At 35.6% G+C, this 21,471-nt stretch overlaps 2 protein-coding genes, 1 long non-coding RNA gene and 1 pseudogene across 3 annotated transcripts; 1 reads left to right on the forward strand and 3 right to left on the reverse strand.

Moving 5' to 3' along the window:
- Positions 1–189: 189 nt before the first annotated feature.
- LOC110604883 lies at positions 190–10,728 on the reverse strand (annotated as a pseudogene).
- LOC110605210 lies at positions 3,631–4,784 on the reverse strand. Its single transcript, XR_002486359.2, has 2 exons — positions 4,283–4,784; positions 3,631–4,169 (listed from the first exon to the last, which is right to left on the reverse strand). It is a non-coding gene; the product is annotated as an uncharacterized LOC110605210 (long non-coding RNA).
- LOC110605209 (serine/threonine-protein phosphatase 7 long form homolog) lies at positions 10,182–15,280 on the forward strand. The gene is made up of 7 exons (XM_021743606.2): positions 10,182–10,734; positions 12,384–13,229; positions 13,313–13,400; positions 13,476–13,874; positions 13,959–14,339; positions 14,748–14,852; positions 15,056–15,280. The coding sequence occupies exons 2-7, from the start codon at positions 13,003–13,005 to the stop codon at positions 15,125–15,127; spliced, it is 1,272 nt and encodes a 423-aa protein (XP_021599298.1). The 5' UTR covers positions 10,182–10,734; positions 12,384–13,002; the 3' UTR covers positions 15,128–15,280.
- A 561-nt stretch (positions 15,281–15,841) lies between these two features.
- LOC110604884 lies at positions 15,842–16,886 on the reverse strand. The gene is made up of 3 exons (XM_021743174.1): positions 16,766–16,886; positions 16,432–16,663; positions 15,842–16,244 (listed from the first exon to the last, which is right to left on the reverse strand). The coding sequence occupies exons 1-3, from the start codon at positions 16,884–16,886 to the stop codon at positions 15,842–15,844; spliced, it is 756 nt and encodes a 251-aa protein (XP_021598866.1).
- Positions 16,887–21,471: the final 4,585 nt, after the last annotated feature.

The following is a 21,471-nucleotide window of genomic DNA, read 5'->3' on the forward strand; positions in this document are numbered from 1 at the left end:
AAAATTCACCAATAACCATCATTGCAGTTAAAGCCTTAGTCTCATCCTCTCTTTGCTTTTAAATGAAACTGACTTTGTAATAAAAAGCCCAACTAACCACTCCATCACATATCAATCTTAACTGGCACTACCATGTACAGTATCTATCACAAAAAAAAAAAAAAACAAATGCAGGTGAAGCTAATATCTGAAAAAAAATTATAGCCATATCGTCTTTCATTACAAGCGTCTGATGATCTAACAAGCCTTTTTCAGGCATGGATTCACGACAGAAGCTTAATTGACTCTTCTCTACTTGCATCCACACACCCTATCTGTCTCTTATGCTGATGCATGTGTTTGGTATCTGATGTTTTTGCTTTGATCCCGCGAATTCCTACTAGAAAAGCAGCATAAAAAAAATTGCAGGATTCTCAAAACAGCGAGGAGGTTGCTAAATTTCCACCCTTTTGTATTCGTTGCCCTTCAATCCTTGTCTCTGAGTGCCGTCTTTATGAAGCTAGGGTCTCCATAGCTCATCAAATAAAGAGCAATAAGAGTTTCTAGCTACCGTCACATTAGTTTCCTTTTTTCTTTTGGGCTTTAGATGGTTTTACATCTTGTGTGTGCAACCTTGGTGCTACGGCCATGGCCATGAGCTCTTGGCAGAGCAGCTTAAAGGCATAAGGCATACGCACCTGCATATACAACAATTGCAAAAACCAAAAGCTCTCATTTGGTGACAAGAATGGCATGAGTGAATCAATGAACAATCAAGAAAAATTAATTAAAGAAGATCACCTGAACAATGTCAATCTTATTCTTGCAACCACTGCGTTCAAAAGAATTCTTTTTGAGATTTGCAATTGCTATTAATGCACACAACTGACACACATGGACTCTATAGGCATCGCTGTGATCAAACAGCCTCTATTTGAGGAAGAATGCATCCCCATGTGCTATCGTGCAGTCTCGTTCCATTTCCCCAAAGCGGAGACCACTGTCACGTGACCGTCCTTCAGTCGGCTGTCTTGTGAGGATCTGCATAGGGCCCCTTCCCCGTGTATGGATCTTGTCATCAACCATATGCTTCAGCCTTTGGAAATAAGTGAGGCCTAGAAAAATCATAGCTGTAACCCGTCTGCCGGTGTGACCATTACACATGGTCTCAAACCTACGCATCTGGTATCCGCATTTATGAAGAGCCCTGCTAACATGGTCCACCTAAAATGAGAAGTGTACGTCAAATAAATTGACAGCAGATTATTCAAACACAGTGTTGGCAGTGAGGTTTTTTGTTAAATTTTACCGGTAGTACGTCAACTTATCCGTTATAAATTTATAATAATAAAATACATAAACTTTAAAAGTTATAATATGAAAATACATGACCTACAACAGCCAATTCTCTAAAAATTATCGATTCTTCTGCTTTTTCTGAAAAAATAAAAATTAATGACATTTTTTCTAAAATTTTTTGATGAATTATAATAAAATAATTTATATTACTTCATAATCTATAAATTAAGTGCTATAGATTACATATATTTTTATAAAAATATAATTAATTTTATACACTTTTATGTTACAAATTAAAACCATTATATTTTACTCATAATAGTTTAAAAAGTTCATGTACCTTAGAGTAAAATTTTCCTCGAGATATTTTGCTGTAATAATTCTCTTTGACTAGGTGTGTTTGGAAAAAATAGATAAAAAATATTTTTATGTTCAAGACAAATGATACCCATATCCAAATATAGACATGAATTGATAGGTAAAAGTTTATCTTTGCTTATAAAAAATGTGTATTGTAATCAGAAATCAGAGTGCGAGAGAGAATTGAAGTTTTCTGTTAAGGTTGGTGACAATTAGAAAAAAAAAAAAGAAAAAGAAAAAGAAAAAATGTATTTAATTAGTTTACTTTTTATTTCTAATTTTTTAATAAAATTTGATGTTTGTATTTCTTCCCATCCTTCCTTTTCTTTGTTTTTGAGATGTGTTTATCAAATTTAAATTTTTATTGTTGCATATTTTATACAAACTTTAATTTTTTATTAGTTTTCATGATACTTTGTCTTTTGAACTATTTTTATCTAGTTTTAAATATATATTAATATATATACATTATGTTTTCGAAATTTTAGTTTCAGTTTTAGATATTTAACTCCAATACAATATTAAAATTTCTAAAGTTTTTTGCTTTGGTTTCAAACTCTAAGATGCTCAACCAACTTACAGTGACATCGATAAATGGAGTAGCATCCCCCTCCTTTCCCATGGAGCTGCAACCTTCCCCATAATACACTCGATAAGCTGACCAATCGTCATTCAAGAAGGAATAGCATGAGGATTCACAATGATATCAAGAGTGATGCCTTCCACAGTCCAAGGCATGTCTTCTTGAGTATAAGTCATGCCCACTACTCCCTTCTGACCTTGTCTGCTGCTAAACTTGTCTCCAATCTGAGGTATGAGGACTAGGGATGTTAGGCGGGCGGGTTTTTACGGGTACCCGATCCGCCCAAACCCTATTAGGACGGATTTTGGTTTTTATAAAACGGATTTGGACGAATTCGGATTTAAAAAATTTTACCCGTTTAGGATTCGGGTAGGGTTCGGAATTAGGTGATCGGATACTCGTTACCCGAACCCGATTATCTATATTAACAAATTAACCCTAATTTTTTTTTTCATTTTACTCTTTCCTCTCTCCGTCGGCGTCTCTCTCCCTTGCGTCCCTTTCCTCTCTTCGTCGACACCTCTCGCGTTCCTTTCCTCTCGCGCCTCTCTCCCTCGCGTCCCTTTCCTCTCTTCGTCGGCGCCTCTCCTCCACTTCACTGACGACTGCCGGTAGTCCAGTCGGCACCGGCTACGTCTCCATTCTCTCCCCGATAAATCTTCTCTCTCCACAGTGCGATATCTCCTCCTCTCTCTCACGTCGGCGACATCTCCCACTTCCCAGTCAAGGCCTCCCTCCCCCACTTCACTGACGAGTGTCGGCAGTCGACACCGGCGACGTCTCCTTTCTCTCTCCAGTCGACGATAAATCTTCTCTTTCCCCGGTCCTGGGTTTGCGGGTTTGCTGGGTTTGCTGTTTCTTGTCATTGAACATTTTTCTTTCTACTGTTAGGTAGTTTATTTGGTAATTTTTGTCATTGAATTGATTATATTTGATTAATGTAATACTGTTGATTTTTAGAATTTATGAACAATTAATGGTTAGAATTTATGAACAATTAATGATTATAAATCATTATTTGCTGGGTTGCTGGTTCTTGTCATTGAACATTTCTCCTTTTACTGCGGGTTTGCTGGGTTGTGCAAATGTTAAGAAGTTTATTTGCGGTTCGAGTATTGTACGGGTATGGTTAAACAAATTTGGGATGGGTTCGAATAATAAAATTAAAATATTAAACGGATTTGGAACGAGTTTGAGAATTGTATATATAATCGAATTCGGATTTGGATACTCTCAATTTTATGGGTACCCTACCCGTTTACATCCCTAAAGAGGGCAGACCTCACCCTTGCTGCCAACCTTGTTGTTAGAAGAACCTAGAAAAGTCCATGTGATCAGAACAGGCAGGTTGCGCCAAAAACAGGTTTCTTCTTTTTTTTTTTTTTTCTCCAAGATGATAGTATTCATTAAACAGGCCACAAAAAGGCCGAAGATTACATAATGCAGCCTATAGCCAAACAGAAAACTCCAACAAAATCAAAAGGTCTCAAAAGCCCAAAAAGAGAAAAAGCCCAAAGTTCCACAAACTCTAAGACCCAAATCCGTTGACCCACATCCAACTCGGCAAAGCTCACCGGAAACGCCACCCCTCTCCTCTGGATTTCCGACCACCATAGCCGAATAGGATACCGGATGGTTTACTCCTCCAAAGTGGCTGAAGCCTTCTCAAACGATTGGAAATCAAGGAGAAAACCCAGCAAAGGCAGATAGTGGGCAAAACCCAAAGAACAAGAGGCAATGGAAACAACAAAAATAATACATGCAAGCCGGCCGATTGGTGACAAAAGGACCAGACGCTTAAGAAAGGGAAGGTCGGCCTCACTCGAGCCAGGGTTCCATAAGATCTTCCCACCAGCTAGCAGTAAGAAGGGGAAGTGTCTCGAATCCAAACCACGACCCTTCTGTAACTGCGTTCCACCATACAAGAGCAAAGATCTGAAATTTACACCTATAAAAAAAAGAAAAGAAATCAGAGAAAATAAAAACCACACAGCAAACCACAACACAAACTCCCTCCGATGAAGCACCGAGAAAACACAAGAAGCAAAAATCAATGTACACCTTCATCCAAACGGGTAGGAAGACAACCCACGTTCAGGCGAAGGGGGAGGGGGAGGAGCCAACCCGCCCGGGAAGGGCAAGGGCAGCTGCAGAATCTGGCACAGACGAGGCCTCTTGCCTCAGAAGGAAAAAAACAACCGACAGAGAAAAGCTCTCTCAAAGAAAGAGAGAGCAAGTAGCTCACCAAAAACAGGTTTCAAACATTACAGGAGCATAGACATAAATAGCTAGCTTCTTGAACTTTGATACAGTAACAAGATATATAATAATATAATTTCTTCTCTCTGATCAAGCAGGTTGCACAATAATCTCAGGTTTCGAAACTAAGGTGGCCATAAATGTAAGCAAAGCTAAGCACAATATGTTCATAATTCATCAGACATGATGAACTAATAGAATTGAAATTTTAAAGCTAAAATGGGATTTTATGATTGATAAGCCTACGGTAAAATAGAAAAGAAAATCTATTTTTAAATCTTTTATATGACAAACACAACGCCGAATCAAGCTTACTTGATCTACTGTCCCTGTTTCACTATAGCGCAAGCATATGCCGTGGTCATGCCTTGTATAACGTGCAGGCGATCCCGATTCTTCAGCCTGGTAAACAGGGGTGGTCTTTCCAATGATTGTATCCTCACCTGAAAACTCTTGTACCCTAGGAATAACATAATAGAGAGCTTGAAGTACATAAATGAGGAAAATAATATTTTTGATAACTTGCAAAAAGATTATGTCAATAACACAAGTTGAATATGGTTACTGGAGGTGCAAGACCATCATCATCCAATTTATCATGAGACCCTTGCCGCATGCCTTGTAGAAGAAGTTCAGAGTTGAATGCTCAATTACCTTTTTCAAAGAAACAAGGAATACACAGTTAAAAACTAATGATCACCATTGTATTAGTTCTGTCTGGATGCCCAAATTCCTCTCCTCATCGCTGTAATTTGAAGGGAGTTGAGAAAAACAGTACCTATATGAACGGAAGGAAAGTGATCTGAATAATCCACGGTCAATTGATGATTGGTTTGTAATAATAGAATCTTCTTGGTTGTATCCAGAATAGCATGCAATGGCAACAATAGTATTCTGAGGCAGAAAGGAAGACGGACAATATTATATACATGGCAACAACTAACAAGAGAAACAACAACAATAATGACGACGACGACGACCATGCTATATCCTCACAGTGCCCGCTGGAAGCTGCCTAAAGTGAAGGTGCTCCATAGCTCTCGTAGTAACAAGTGGTTTTTGTGGACAATAAAGAACATAAGCAAATGTATCCTGTGCATGCCAGAGAAGAACCAAAATAAGCATTGATCAAACCACACAAGCTAGAAGATAAATTCAAATGACAGAGTCAACTGCCAAAACATACCATTCGAAATTGATAGTTGGTGACATAAATTCCCATGGCTTGCTTTCCCATAGCAGATTGATATGCATTACGTGGGGACTAATTGCATCAACAATAAATAAGCACAAGGGGAACAAATATAGGAGCATTTAACCAAGACAAAGTCATCCAAGACATGAAAAACTTGCCTGGTTATGATCAGGAAAGGAATGATTGAAACACAAACACCTAAAATCAATGATGGATGAATCTCACAGTGGGTGTGAGTACAAGCATATGAATCCTCTGAGTTGAGCCTTGCTTGTACAAGATCCTGCAAGCATAATTTGCAATCGGGATTTCATCCGTTGTTCACAATCTCCCAATAACTTAGCCTAGATATGCATTAAATCAACAGATTTCTGGCAATCAAAACTGTCGGACTCACATGGATAGTCATGGATATCATAGTGGTCTCTTCTTCCTCTGTGTCAATATATTCAATAAACCCTTTTGCCATAAGATCATCCCAACCACCCTTTTCTGAGGATTCCTTTTAAAAAAGAACCACACTGCTGTAACTACTGGAGACAGGAAATGCAGATAATATAGTAAGTATTAAAAAAACAGGTTAATTTGCTCACTCTCTGCTGCAGAGCATGAATGTCCTTCTTCTTGATGAGAAGCCTTTGTTTCTCAACAATGAACAAAGGACGACTGCATCGGCCATAGACAGTGTATATTCGCAGCTCTTTCAAACGAATATCCCTAATGATCCCAACTTCAGCGTTGATGTCAAGCTGTATACCCAAAGATCATAAACGTTCTAGCACAAATTCTTTTGCTCATACACTACAATTATCCCCCTGAACTAAGATTTCATAAACACAGCACGCGACCAATCCCTGTATACTGTTTGCTGTGGCCCTGCTTTAACTGCATTTAAAAAGCAGTTTCTATGGACTCTAGCTGTATAGAATTCAAAGAAAAAGGGGCTACTTATGATATTCTTTTTATGAACCACTGATAGCATAGATTGCAAATGGTACATAAATTTAAACTCAAAAACTTTGTCTTCATTTCCAGTTTACAATGCCAGTTTGCAAACCACTGCCGACCCAAAAGAAGCATACATCCGTAATGGTCTCACAGTTCTTGACCCCAACCAAAGAATCACAAACAAAATGAACACATGCCAAGTGATTCTGAAATGCCCCAATATGGGTTGCAATCACATCATACAAAGGACGTGTTCTTTGGTCAATTTCTGATTCTGTTCAGGCAATTGCTAGTACACGAATGAACATACCTTTCTCCTCATCCGTCTCAATTGCTGGGCTAACATATCAGGATCGCCATGGATGCCTATCCAACAACCATTAACAAAAATTTTTGCAGCTTTAGAAATAAGTGCAGGATATATTTACTGTGATGAAGGGGAAATGTCAAAACAGGAAATAGGAAACAGGAAGACACAAAAGCACTATTATTCACATAGAAAACAAAAAGGAAGCACCTTAAAACTCTCAGTACCCCATTCTCCCAAATATTCAGAGATAGGACATGCAGCTGATCCAACAGTTATGCACACCATCAAAGCGAGATTCTTCACTAGTCCACAAGCCTAACATTACAACAAAATAACAATCCCATAACAGATAGTCAACAACTTCAGACACAGAATCTGCATTCGCACAAGCTACTACACTCACTTGTCCTTCAGGTGTTTCAGCTGGACACATCATTCCCCATTGCGAATTATATAACTGCCTGGGTATAGCCAATTTCCCTGGTGAAAAGACCCTCAATAAAGGTCAGTGAGGAGAGAAAGCAAAAAATAAATAGGTCACACAATGTTGTTGAGAAAAAAATAGGAAAGAAATATCTCAAAGTTACTCCAACCTGTATGAGCCAATCATCAGCATCAATAACAGTAAAACTATACCTTCACGCCCAATTGGAGAATTCAATCTTCGCAAGTGAGACAAGGTAGATGCATACGTCAAATGATTCAACACCTGTATTTTTATTTTTTTTTTGGAAAACACAAAATACTATTGACAGAAGTAATGCAAAATTACATTTCAGAAAATTATAATTGGACAAATGCAGAAAAAATAAAGAGCAAAACGTAATATTGGGATAATACACGACATAAGAAGATGTAGTGGCTTATACCTGTGACACTCCAGCTCTTGTACCAGCTGCATTTGCTTGCCCCCAGTTACCAGTGGCTAGTGAGTATTTAAGACCACCAGTAATGGTTTTTGCTTTGATGGCAAATTGCAGATCAACATCCTTTCTATTATCTACACACTGTGCCATCCATGACAAATATAGGTAAACGACCTCAAACAAATATTCAGGTAATATGAACTAATGAAAGCTGGGTTTATTGGAAAACCTTTTGCACGTGAGATCTGACATCCCTAGTCAACTTTCTGAATAGCTGCATCAAACGGCATATCAAAGTTCAGAGAAACTAAGAGCAATAATGCAACAGTAAAATCTCAAGTATCCTAGCACTTCAATGGAAAAACACATACCATTCTAAAAAGTCCACCAAGTAAAGGTCCAGCAAGGTCAAGTCTCTTGTTGCCATAATGATCTCTGTCATCCTCTGCTCTCCGGCCAAGTGCACAAAGTAGAAGTCGGTGAATGATATACCTGAAAAAAACAATTATTCTGTCATAAGCCAAAGCAACTAACAGTATGTTTGGATAGTGTAGGGAGGTTTCATAAAGTAAAGTAGGACAAACCTCTCTAACACTCCAATTTGATAGATTAAAAAAGTGAGTTTTTTTGGAGGTTTTCCTATCATTTCTTACAAAATCTTTCTTCCAAACATGACCATTACTCTAACAACATTATTTTACCTTCTAAACTTCCTTCAAACATAGTTTAATGTACACATTAAAACGGACGCCCCCAAAATAGTAAGCTTTTTTGGTCTCGCAATATTCTTCAACACTAACGTGAGGAAGCATTTCCTTTTGAAGGATCTCTTTAGCATACCTGTGAAGACGCATATAGGATTCTCAGTTAGCATTTAAAAAATTCAGAGACAAATCTTGCCAGAGAACAGGTTGTAGAAACATACTTAATCCTTTTTACCCTAGTCGCACCAGCAGTTGCTCCACGCTTTCCAATGTAGTCTAGTGCAACCTGCAGTCACAAACTCATCAGAAAAGCTAGATGACAAACAATAGAACTAAAAGACGAGCATTGAATTCTTATCTACAAAAAGTAGCTGTGAAACCCAACTCTGAATATAGGAAAATTTGCAAGCGTTAAAATCTTGAGTTTTGATGTTAAGAACGCAATAGCAAATGTTTCTATGCAAAATAATGGGGCAAAAATTGGTACATTGAAAAATAAAGGGATTAAATAATTAGTTTCACTATACTATAGGGCTAAATAATAATTCTCCCTATTATTAAACATGATTTGATTAAACTCAAGGAGATATTTAAAAGGTCAGCTTTACATTGAAAGAATTGCAATATTTCAACAATAGAGTTTCAGGAGGCATTAGTTAGCATTAAGAAAACAAACATAACAGCACTTCATAGCATAAAATGCCAAAAAAAAAGAGAAGAATATTAAACAAACTAGCAAACAAGGTACCTCTTGATTTTGAATCAGAAACGCTTCTTCAAGAGAAGGTCGAAGCATGTCCGTCATTTGGGTATCAGAAGAATCATAGCATATGTACTCTAATATGTCTTTGTCCGCAACAAAGCCCAGGGCTCGAAACACAATAACAATCGGAATTTCAGTTCGAATATAGGGAAGTGTAGCACGAATGTACTGCCCTGAATAGCCCTGAAATAATGAAAATTACGACAAATTAAAGAAAACACAAACACTGTGAGCTACAACAATAGGGAAGCACAAGAAGACTGTAAACTACTTTAGTAAGAATGAACTGAAGAATCTAACTAAACAAGAATTAATCAAATGCAAGTATCCCCCTACCCCCTTGGCACTGTTCCGGGATAGCATCCGCACAAACATGGTACTGGGTGACCGGTACTGGGACTCTCCCACAGACCGAATTTCTGCCACATATGCATACTTGTTTGGCTGCCTCTTCTTGAACGCATAAACACGATTGCTTGCACATTTTCTCCTGAGCAATTAGAACCTTTTCACATCCGTTGATAATAAAATACCCACCCTGATCACAAGGACACTCCCCAAGCTCTGTAAGATCCTTCTCTGAAATCTGGTACAACGTGCAAAAACTCGACTGAAGCATTATAGGAACCTATAGCAAATAATGGAACAGTGAGGTCTTCACTTATAGAAATCGATTCATCAACTCATCAACGAAGATTTCATTGTTCACACCTTCCCAATGAAAACTTTGGGAAAATCATTAGTTTCAGTGACTTCTTCGCCATCATGCCCTTTCTTCATGACCCTCTTTGTAACATCCACCCATAAGCAGCCTGAGTAGGTTAGGTGAGCAATTTTTTAAATTATGCATAATATAAAAAATAATTTTAAAATCATGCGTATCGGAAAATATTTTCAATGGAAGACTGTCGAACTTTGCCTAACAAGCCGAACAAGCTGTCAAAAGCTGTCAACTGCTCAAGTGTTCGGCACCCACAGCGCCGAACACGCACAAGAAACAAGGATAAAGCTGTCAACTGCTTGCGTGTTCGGCATCCACAGTGCCGAACACGCACAAGACTCAAGGCTTTGTCAGATATTCCTGGCAAAGAAAAAGTGTTCGGCACTTACAGTGCCGAACACTTAACACTTTTTTTTCACGGGCGCGCAGAGCCACGCGTACTTGCATGCACAGGCCCGGCGAGACTTTGGCTAAAGTCTCCCCCTTCTCCTTCATTTTCCCCAGTTTTCATCAGAATTTTTTCTTCTCTTCTCCTCTCCAACATTCTGCTTCTCATTTCCCTCTCCACAGTTTGCCTTCGCCTCCACCTCCACACCTCAAGTGCACTACGCTTCCACCTCCACTTCGAGCGCACAACGCCTCCACCTCCACTTCCAGCGCACAAAGCCTCCACCTCCACATCTCCACTTCCAGCGCACTGTAATCTCCTTCTCCAGCTCCATTTTGATCTGCTTCCACCATTATCAGGTAAAATCTATAATATAAAATATCTCAGATTAAGTAATATTGTTAATATAATTTATGATCTGAATTTTATAAATTTAGAAATTTAATTAAAATTAACTAATTAGTATTTATATTGAAGTTATTTTTTAAATATTATATATTTATTTATATATAATAAAAATTTATAAAATGATGAGTATTAATTTGTATTTTATGTCTAATTTTTTAAATATTTTATAATGTTTAATATAATTAATTTAATTAATGTAAATATAATTAAAATGTTAATTAAATTAAGAAATTATTAAAAAATCTAACAATTTAAATTCTTAATATATTTCATCCATCTTAAATTTGTTATTTTAATTATATGAAAATTATTATTTAATTTTTTTTATTGTGATAATATATAAATTGATTAGCATTAATATTATTTTTTGTTTAAATTTTTTAAATTTTTTGTTAATATTAATAAAAGTTAATTTATTTTAAAATAAATATAATTAAAAAGGTAATAAAATTTAATAATAATTAAAAAATGTTATAATTTTATTTTTTAAATTATTTCAGCCGTACTAATTTTTGGTTATTACTTAAAAGTATTTTTTTATATTATAATAATAAATAAATTGATTAGTATTAATTTTATTTTGTGTTTAAATTTTTGTAAATATTTTTTAATATGCAATAATATTTAATATTTTTAAAATAAATATAATTAAGAAAAGAAAACGTAATAATTTTTTTTATAAATATAAAAATTTAATTTTTTAAAATATTCCATCCGTCGTTTTTTTTTTATTTTGAAATTATTATTTATTTTATTTTTATATTATAATAATATATAAATTGATTAGTATTAATTTTATTTTATGTTTAAGTTTTTGTAAATATTTGTTAATATGCAATAATATTTAATATTTTTAAAATAAATATAATTAAGATAATAAAATGCAATAATCTTTTTTATAAATATAATAATTTATTTTTTTCAAATATTCTATCCGTCGTTTTTTTATTATTTTGAAATTATTATTTATTTTATTTTTATATTATAATAATATATAAATGGATTAGCATTAAATTTTTTATGTTTAAGTTTTTTTAAGTAATTATTAATATGTAGTAAAGGTTAATTTTTTTAAAATAAATTTAATTAAAAAAGTAATGAAATTTAATATTTTTGAAAATATTAAATTAAATTATTTAATAAAAATATTAAATAATTTTGCCCAATCTAATTTTTTTATAGGCTTGATATTATTCCAATTGCATTAACACCGCCCTATATTTTTTAATTGTTGTGATGTTTTGATTGAATATTTGTTGTAATTGTTGGATAGAATATTTGTTGGGATTTTTGGATTGAATATCTGCTGTGATGTTTGGATTGAATATTTGTTCTGATAGAATAATTGTTGTGAATTTTAATAATATTTGTTATAATTTATGGATAGAATAGTTTTGAATTAGTAGTATTTGTTGTGATGTTTGGATGAATACATTTGCAGAATATGCATATCATTGGGGTGTTAAATTATGTAATGTTATTAAGTGAATAAATGGTGTTTGAATATTGTTATTGAATTTGAATGTAATAATGTTGGTGAATGTATACTAGTATAGCATTTCATTGTGGTTTGATATTGTCTATTATTTTGTATAATTAGATATGGAGGAAAGACGTAACCGCCGTGACTGCCGTGAGTATATTTTACCGGGTCCCAATGATCCATCGTTGCTATATGGACAAGCCGAACATCGATCTGAGGCTATATGGCAACAAACTATTGAAAGTGGGCCGATAGGTTGCAGAAGAACAGGTACAATTTTACATTTGGACGATATTCCAAATCAAATAATACCTCACCTGCGGCGGTCAGGTTTTTATGGCGTAATACGGTTAGGTTTTTTTGCATTGGATTGGCACTTAATTACGGCCCTTGTTGAGCGGTGGCGACCGGAAACACATACATTTATGTTTCCCGAAGGGGAAATGACCATAACCCTTCAGGATGTGGGGCTAATAACCGGATTGCCTGTCAATGGTGCAGCTGTTACAGGGCAATCACGCCAACATTGGCCATCAGTTTGTGAGGCATTATTAGGTGTCGTTCCACCTAATAATGCCATAAGAGGGTGTTATTTGAAAATGATATGGCTAGCAGAGGAGTTTAGTCAACTTCCAGATGATGCTGATGAGGAAGTTGTACATAGGTTCGCAAGAGCATATATTATGAGGTGCATTGGATCCATTTTTAGCGACACATTGCTTCGCGTGTAAACCTAATGTTTTTACCTTTGTTAGCCGATCTTGAAAAAGTCAGCAATTACAGCTGGGGTGGAGCATGTCTGGCATGGTTGTATAGACAGTTATGTAAGGCGACAAATCCTGAAGTTATGCAGATGGCTGGTCCACTATTCATACTTCAGATTTGGGCTTGGGACCGGATTACAGCAGTTTCGCCGATACTGTCTAACAGAGTACCACATCATGACGCTCCACTAGGCAGCAGGTATGTGATATTATAATATTGTACATTTTTTTAATTTAATTTAATATTTTAAAAAGTAATTGCTAATATAATTTGTTGTGCAGGTGGAGTAATGCCAGACAGATAATAGAGATTGTCACCCATGTACTCGTGGAGCTGCGTTATCAGCTTGATCGATTATTACCCGAGCAGGTAATAATGTTTAAAAAAAAACTAATGTTTGTTAGGTACATTAATTTTTGTATAACAATTGAATGTTCATTTCAGGTAATTTGGGAGCCATACACTGATGCCCTAATTGAGTCGCTACCCGAATATTGTCGCCAAGGACGAGAGATTTGGAGAGCTGTTGTCCCTCTAATTTGCTTTCATATTGTAGAGTGGCATCAGCCGGATCGGGTCATGCGACAGTTTGGTATGCAGCAGCATATTCCTGCTGAGCCGCAACAATCTGCTGCACTGCATGATGTTGATTTGCGGAAGAGCGATACAAACTGGGCAGAAGTGCACTCTCATTGGATCGCGCGCTGGAATACCCGAGATAGAAGAATAATATCTGGCCCGCCAGCAACAGAGTCACTCCATTTCCATTCAGAGTATATGGAGTGGTATCGTAGGGTGTCCAGGCGCTGGATTTCAATCAAAGGAGCGGCAATGGGAACAGGGGTAAGAATTTTATGATTTTTTATGTCATTTTCAACAATAATAATAGCATATTTTAAATAATATAAATGCTTATATGTTTTCCAGGAGGATGGTCTGGAGCATATGTACGCTATTGCTACCAACCCGACCACTGGGAGCATGACAGCTATGTGCGACCTCATACAGTCTGTTTCTTTCTGTATGATGGAGGAGAGGCGGCAAACACAATTGCCAGCTCCACAACCAGCACCTGTTGCACCGCCCAGCATGGATGACCCAGATGACCCGCCTATTCCAGATTCCTTTTCACGTGGTAGTAGGGGGAGAACTCGTGGACATGGTAGGGGCCGTAGAAGGGATCACACTCAAACAGAACAAGGTGATAGGGATGTGCATCCAATGCCTCCCCCTATACAGTATCATCGGTCACAAGGATTACACGAAGATGCACCAAGCTCATCTATTGTGCCACCAAGCTCATCTCAGGTGCCTTCTATGTTTTATCCTTCACATAGTCCTTGTTTATGATCTTAGATTACATTTTGAATTGATTAATTGTGGCTATCTAATCTCAGATTACATTTTGAATTGATTAATTGTGGCTATCTAATCTCAGATTACATTTTGAATTGATTAATTGTGGCTATCTAATCTCAGATTACATTTTGAATTGATTAATTGTGGCTATCTAATCTCATATTACATTTTGAATTGATTAATTGTGGCTATCTAATCTCAGATTACATTTTGAATTGATTAATTGTGGCTATCTAATCTCATATTACATTTTGAATTGATTAATTGTGGCTATCTAAGTATTAAAATTAGTGAGCATCATTAGAACAAAACACATTTTAACATGTGTTGACTCCTTGATTTGTTGTTTCTTTATAGGTTCATGGTGATTATTCAACAGAGTCACAAGGATTACACGAAGATGCACCAAGCTCATCTATTGTGCCACCAAGCTCATCTATTGTGCCACCAAGCTCATCTCAGGTGTCTTCTATGTTTTATCCTTCACATAATCCTTGTTTATGATCTCATATTACATTTTGAATTGATTAATTGTGGCTATCTAATCTCATATTACATTTTGAATTGATTAATTGTGGCTATCTAAGTATTAACATTAGTGAGCATCATTAGAACAAAACACATTTTAACATGTGTTGACCCCTTGATTTGTTGTTCCTCTATAGGTTCATGGTGATTATTCAACAGATGATATTGGTGTGAAGTTGGAAATAACTGCTAATAATGGAATGGGTTAGGAAAAGACTGATGTTGTCGGTCAAGCCTTATAATTTTAATATTTGGCAGAGCTGAGTGGTTTTTTATATATTGAATTGATTTTGCCATTTTTCCATGTGAATAACGTTAGGAATTTGTAAGCTTATGCTTATTATTAATTCTGTTATGCTTTATGTTTTGATGCTTTTGCATGAATGGTTAGACTTCATCAACCAAAGAGGCGGTTTCATTTTATTATTTTTGTTAAGTTATGATATAATTTTCCTTTCTATTTCAGCATTGAAGGAATAATTATTGAGATTTCACAATTTGATTATAGAATTTCTTTTTAAAAAAAAAAAAAACAAAACAAACTTTATACTACTGGCTAAGGGAGCATGATTCCTTCCTTAAATTTTATATGTTAGTCATCAAAAAGCATTATATGATATTAAATTTTTCAATACTAATTAACTTCATGAAATGGAGCCTATTAATGAATTGGAGAGGTAAGCACATACAATTTGGAAAACTTAAAATTTAATTAATGATATATTTAAATATTTCTCTTTCCTTTTAATTTAAATTTTATATTATTCAATTTATCAAAGGAAAATTGAAGGACTATATGTTAATGCGAGAACTAGGTGGAAATGTTTTGCGCCACTACAAGAGTATAAGGAGTAATTCTTATGTCACACAAAAAAACTACTTTATTAAAATAACCTAATAATGAACTGAATTCTTTACAATATTTATCTACCTAATTCCCCACCCATACAAATTTTCTTATTATGTTCCACCCTGCCACATATGGAACAATGGACTCTGGATGTTTCTTTTATTTTGTTTGACCTCCAGTCCATCTCATTACGTATTCTAGGAGATCTTGGTTGTCCCTTCTTCCTTGTTCTAGAAATGTCAGGCACGAGAGGAAGTCCATCTGCTGCAGGCCAATAGTCAGGATGTCCAAGAGGATGGAACGTATACGCGTAACATTGGATAGTACTATCCAATTTATAATACTCAGATACAAATTGTTCGTAGTCAATTGAATGTGACATGCATGCAGCAATAGCATGGAAACATGGTATCCTTAACTCCTGAAATTTGCCACATGTGCATGTTTGGTCCATGAGTTTGACCACTTGCTTTTGCCTGCCATTTACAGTAATTATTTCGCAAACCATTGTCTAACTATTGAACTGTCTCAGTCTCACTCTATATGCATTTGCTTTGATTGTGTTAGCACGCAGTGTGTCACTACAATACTGACTAAAAATATATCCTCTGCTTTATTGATCCAAAAAATGTTGTCCTCCGCGTATCAAAATAATAGACACACTGGAAAAATATTTTTTCAACCATTGCCGTTATTGGCAATGCTCGAAATCTTTTCATCATGCCATTTAGGGATTTTGCCATGTTTTTTGTCATCACGCCATACCTCTGTCCACCATCGTGTGATCTCGTCCACTTATCTAAATTTATCTTCACTGCCCAATTATATGATTCATGGTGCACCTCCCGAATATTGTTTATTGTCTCGTAAAACTTTCTTTTCTGATTTTCATTCGCTGATATAAATGACAAGTTCATCAAAATAAAATTAGCATAAGTAAGATGTGATATTAAATTTAAAAAATTAGGCATACTTCGTATTGAAACATGAAACATACTTGCCTTGCGCAACGCTTCTTTTATTGCTGCATTTTTGAATGTCTTTTTATAATTACTCAAAACATGTCTGATGCAGTAACGATGATGACCAGCTGGAGGTTGCCACCAATCTTTCTGCATCGCCTTTAGAATTCCAGCATGTCGATATGAAATTACACACAAATCTTCTCGGTTGGTCACAAAGATCCTTAAGCAATCCATAAACCATGACTAATTGTCACCGTCCTCCTTATCAATAATGGCAAAAGCTAATGGAAATAGTTGATTATTTCCATTGAGTGTGGTTGCACACAGTATACACCCGGTGTATTTTACATATAAGAATGTCCCATCGATTGAGATAACAGGTCGGCAATATTTAAATCCCTCAATCGATTGCTTAAAAGCCCAAAATATACGGTCAAATACATGACACATCGGATTTAATCGCTCATTTATCCAATATGGATTATCTTCAATCATATATACTGTTTCTGGGTTAAAATGATGAAGAGCAGTTATGAATCTACGCAAACGACTGTATGATTCATCCCAACCCCCATAAAGCCTTGCAATTGCTTTCTGCTTAGCTTTTCATGTTTTCTGATAAGACGACTCGTACCCAAATTTATCCCGCACTTCAGCTTGTAGGGCAGTAATTTTTATATCGGGCTGCTGTTCAATTAATGCAAAGATGAATGAACAAATGAAATTTTCATCCAATTGGCTATGATTTTTTGTCAACTGAGGATTTGTACAAGTGTGCAGTCCACTGTATCTCGTAATTTTCCATATATCCTCTCCTTCTTTCTTGGATGCCCGAAGCCTCCATGCACACCCACTGTATTTGTCTTTACACTTTATAGAATAAGTCTTCTCTCTTGTTTCATGGTAACAAAATTGATGATGATGTCTTAGATGATATTCTTTTGCAGCCGCGCCACTGCATCTCTCGAAGAAAATATCATCCCAACTGAAAACTCTTTAGAAGGATCCCAAAAGGAACGACCTTGTGGCCTATCATAAGGATCCACCCTCAGCAAATCGAAGTCTATTTATGTGTATGGAGGAGGATGAACAACAGGCACAATAAGATTAGGAAATCGTTTGTAATATCGAGACTCACTCCCATTATTCTCCTAACCATTATCATCCTCAGTAGACATCCATGAATCGTCGTCATTCTCATCCTCGTCCTCATCCTCATCCTCGTTCTCATTCTCTACTGTATCAGATAAATTAATTGACGGCTAGGGATGGCAGGCGGGCGGGTTTTCGCGGGTACCCGATCCGCCCAAACCCTATTAGGACGGATTTGGGTATTTACAAAACGGATTTGGGCGGATTCGGATTTGAAAAATTTTACCCGTCTCGGATTCGGGTAGGGTTCGGGGTTAGGTGATCGGATACCCGTTACCCGAACCCGATTAGCTATACTTCAAAACTAACCCTAAATTCCCTTATCCCTAATTCATTTTCTCATTTTACTCGAGCTTCTCTCTCTGTCGGCGCCTCTCTCCCCCCTTCCCTTCCAATCGACACCTCTCCCCCACTTCACTAACGACTGTCGGCAGCCCAGTCGGCACCGGCGACATCTCCTTTCTCTCCCTAGCGACGATAAATCTTCTATCTCCCTAGTCAGCGATATCTCCTTCTCTCTCCAGTCGGCGATATCTCCCACTTCCCAGTCAACGCCTCTCTCCCCCACTTCCGGTCAGCGACATCTCCTTCTCTCTCTCATCTACTCGTTCCTCTCTCCCCCACTTCACTGACGACTGGAGACAACCCGTGCCTCTCCCCAATCGGCGTCAACAACATCTTCTTTTACTGAAATCTCTTCGGGTATGTTAACTTCATTTTTTTATACTGCATAAACACATCAAAGATACATAGAAATAGTTTTTTAGAATTTATAGACTATTAATCTAATTATTTAGATATTGTTAAAAAATCTAACTATTTGCTATTTAGTTACTGTTGATTGTTAGAATTTATGGACTATTAATCTGATTTATGGACTAAAAATTGCTATTAAAGATTTTTTAGAATTTATAGACTATTAACCTGATTATTTAGATATTGTTAAAAAATCTAACTATTTGCTATTTGGTTACTGTTGATTGTTAGAATTTATGGACTATTAATCTGATTTATGGACTAAAAATTGCTATTAAAGATTTTTAGAATTTATAGACTATTAATCTGATTATTTAGATATTGTTAAAAAATCTAACTATTTGCTATTTGGTTACTGTTGATTGTTAGAATTTATGGACTATTAATCTGATTTATGGACTAAAAGTTGCTATTAAAGATTTTTAGAATTTATAGACTATTAATCTGATTATTTAGATATTGTTAAAAAATCTAACTATTTGCTATTTGGTTACTGTTGATTGTTAGAATTTATGGACTATTAATCTGATTTATGGATTGAAAGTTGCTATTAAAGATTTTTAGAATTTATGGACTATTAATCTGATGATCTGATTATTTGCTATTTGATCACTGTTAATCTGATTGTTAACTAGGTGAACTTTAGTGGTTATTTTAGTTTGTGGTTATATATTGATTTGAATAAATTTATATGTTGATTAAGTTACTATATTTGTTCTTATGGTTATGTATTGTTTGCTAATACATGTTATTGTTCTTCATATTTAGGATATTTAAAATGTCAACGTTTAATAGTTTTGAAGATGTAGCGAGTTGTAAAGCTACTACTGTTTCTCAACCTTCTTCAACCACTCAGCCCGCTAATAGTTCCACCCATTCTCAATTGGAGCCATCTACACCAATCAATCCCTCTCATTCATTGCCAGCCGCTTCAAATCCAACTGTAAGTCTTCCTCCAATTAGCAATTTGGGAAAGAAAAGGAAGTTGACATCAACTGTTTGGAATCATTTTGAAAAAGTCCATCATAGTGGGAATGATTGGGCAATTTGTAGTTATTGTAAAACAAGCCTCAAAGCTAATAGCAAAAATGGGACTAAGTCTTTGCACAATCATATAGAGAAATGTGCAAAGAAAGGCAATCAAGACATAGTCAAATGTCTAGAGAAGCAAAAGCATATTTCTATGGATATAAGAAATGATGGAAAAGTGCATTTTGGAAACTTTACATTTGATCAAGAAAAATCAAGAAGGGAGTTAGCATGTGCCATTATATTACATGAGTATCCACTTTCCATTACTGACCATGTGGGATTTAGAAAGTTTGTTGCCAGCCTTCAACCACTCTTCAAAATGGTTTCTCGAAATAGCATTAAGAAAGATATTTTGAATATCTACGATGTTGAGTTTAATAAATTATACAAATTTTGGAGAAACTCAAGAGTCGAATAGCAATCACGACTGATATGTGGACATCAAATCAAAAGAAAGGCTACATGTCTATCACAGCACATTATATTGATGACTTTTGGGTGCTACAAAATCGGATTTTGCGGTAAATTTCTTATCTCTCTATCTTTGTTATTATGAAGATTTGTTTTCAATAAGATTTAAATTGATGGATTATTAATTTTTTCTTATTTTTATTATATAGATTTGTGTATGTCCCAACACCTCATACTAAGGAGGAGCTTGCCAAATATCTAATGGAGGCTTTTAGCAAGTGGAATATAGAGACCAAAATTTCTACAATCACTGTAGACAATTGCTCTACTAATGATGGTATGGTTTCTATTGTTGTTGATAAATTGTTTGGTGATCTTTTATGTGATGGGGCTGTATTGCATATGAGGTGTTGTGCACATATTTTAAATCTTGTTGTTAAGGATGGGTTGGCCACTATTGAGAGTTCACTTTCAAGGATTAGGGATAGTGTAGTATTTTGGGTAGCTTCTCCTCAACGAGTAGAAAAATTTGAAGAAATGGCTAGACAATTGAAGATTACTTGTACAAAAAAGTTGAGTTTAGATTGTAAAACAAGATGGAACTCAACATATCATATGCTTCAAACTGCAATTGAGTACAAAGATGTTTTTCCTAGATTGAAAATTAGGGAAAAAAGTTACAAGGATGTGCCTACTTATGATGATTGGGAAATGGCAAAAAGAGTTGCAGAAAAATTAGAAACTTTTCATAGCATCACTGAAATATTTTCTGGGAGGAAATATCCAACTTCTAATTGCTTTTTCATTTCGATTTGCCAATTGCGAAATTCAATAATGGAATGGATGAGTTCTGATGATGATGTTATAAAGTCAATGTCTGCTAGAATGTTTGAAAAATTTGAAAAATATTGGAGTGTGGTTCACATTGTTTTGGCTGTTGCTGTCATATTGGATCCACGGTATAAGATAAAAGTGGTGGAATACTATTTTCCAATGATTTATGGTGATAATGCATCGAATGAGATTGAGCAAGTTAAGGTTACTTGTTACAACTTACTTAATGATTACCAATCTCGAGCTTTTAAGCCAAAATCTCAAAGTTCATCTTCAGTTCCACCTATTTCAATTTCAGAAAATCAAGGTTCTTTGAAGAAAGACTTCAGTAATCTAGTTGCATTTCTTAACTCTTCTTCCACTAGTGTTCATGTGAAATCTGAATTAGATCATTATCTTGAAGAGCCTGTTTTGCCATGGATGCAAGAATTTGATATTCTTAATTGGTGGAAGACAAATGGGATAAAATATCCTACATTACAAATGATTGCTAGAGATTTTTTGGCTGTACCTGTGTCTTCAGTTGCATCTGAGTTTGCTTTTAGTACTGGAG

The sequence above is a fragment of the Manihot esculenta genome, chromosome 17 (genome assembly GCF_001659605.2).
Source record: "Manihot esculenta cultivar AM560-2 chromosome 17, M.esculenta_v8, whole genome shotgun sequence".
NCBI classification, from domain to species: domain Eukaryota; kingdom Viridiplantae; phylum Streptophyta; class Magnoliopsida; order Malpighiales; family Euphorbiaceae; genus Manihot; species Manihot esculenta.

Excerpts from the sequence above, each read along its gene's own strand:
- LOC110605209 (XM_021743606.2), top strand. The coding sequence starts at position 13,003 with ATGTTTTTACCTTTGTTAGCCGATCTTGAAAAAGTCAGCAATTACAGC. Across the intron at positions 13,875-13,958 it reads GAGCGGCAATGGGAACAGGG|GAGGATGGTCTGGAGCATAT; the intron begins GTAAGAATTTTA and ends TATGTTTTCCAG. Across the intron at positions 14,853-15,055 it reads TGCCACCAAGCTCATCTCAG|GTTCATGGTGATTATTCAAC; the intron begins GTGTCTTCTATG and ends GTTCCTCTATAG.
- LOC110604884 (XM_021743174.1), bottom strand. The coding sequence starts at position 16,886 with ATGCAGAAAGATTGGTGGCAACCTCCAGCTGGTCATCATCGTTACTGC. Across the intron at positions 16,664-16,765 it reads AGAAGCGTTGCGCAAGGCAA|CGAATGAAAATCAGAAAAGA; the intron begins GTATGTTTCATG and ends CATTTATATCAG. Across the intron at positions 16,245-16,431 it reads GTTGAAAAAATATTTTTCCA|GCAAAAGCAAGTGGTCAAAC; the intron begins GTGTGTCTATTA and ends TGTAAATGGCAG.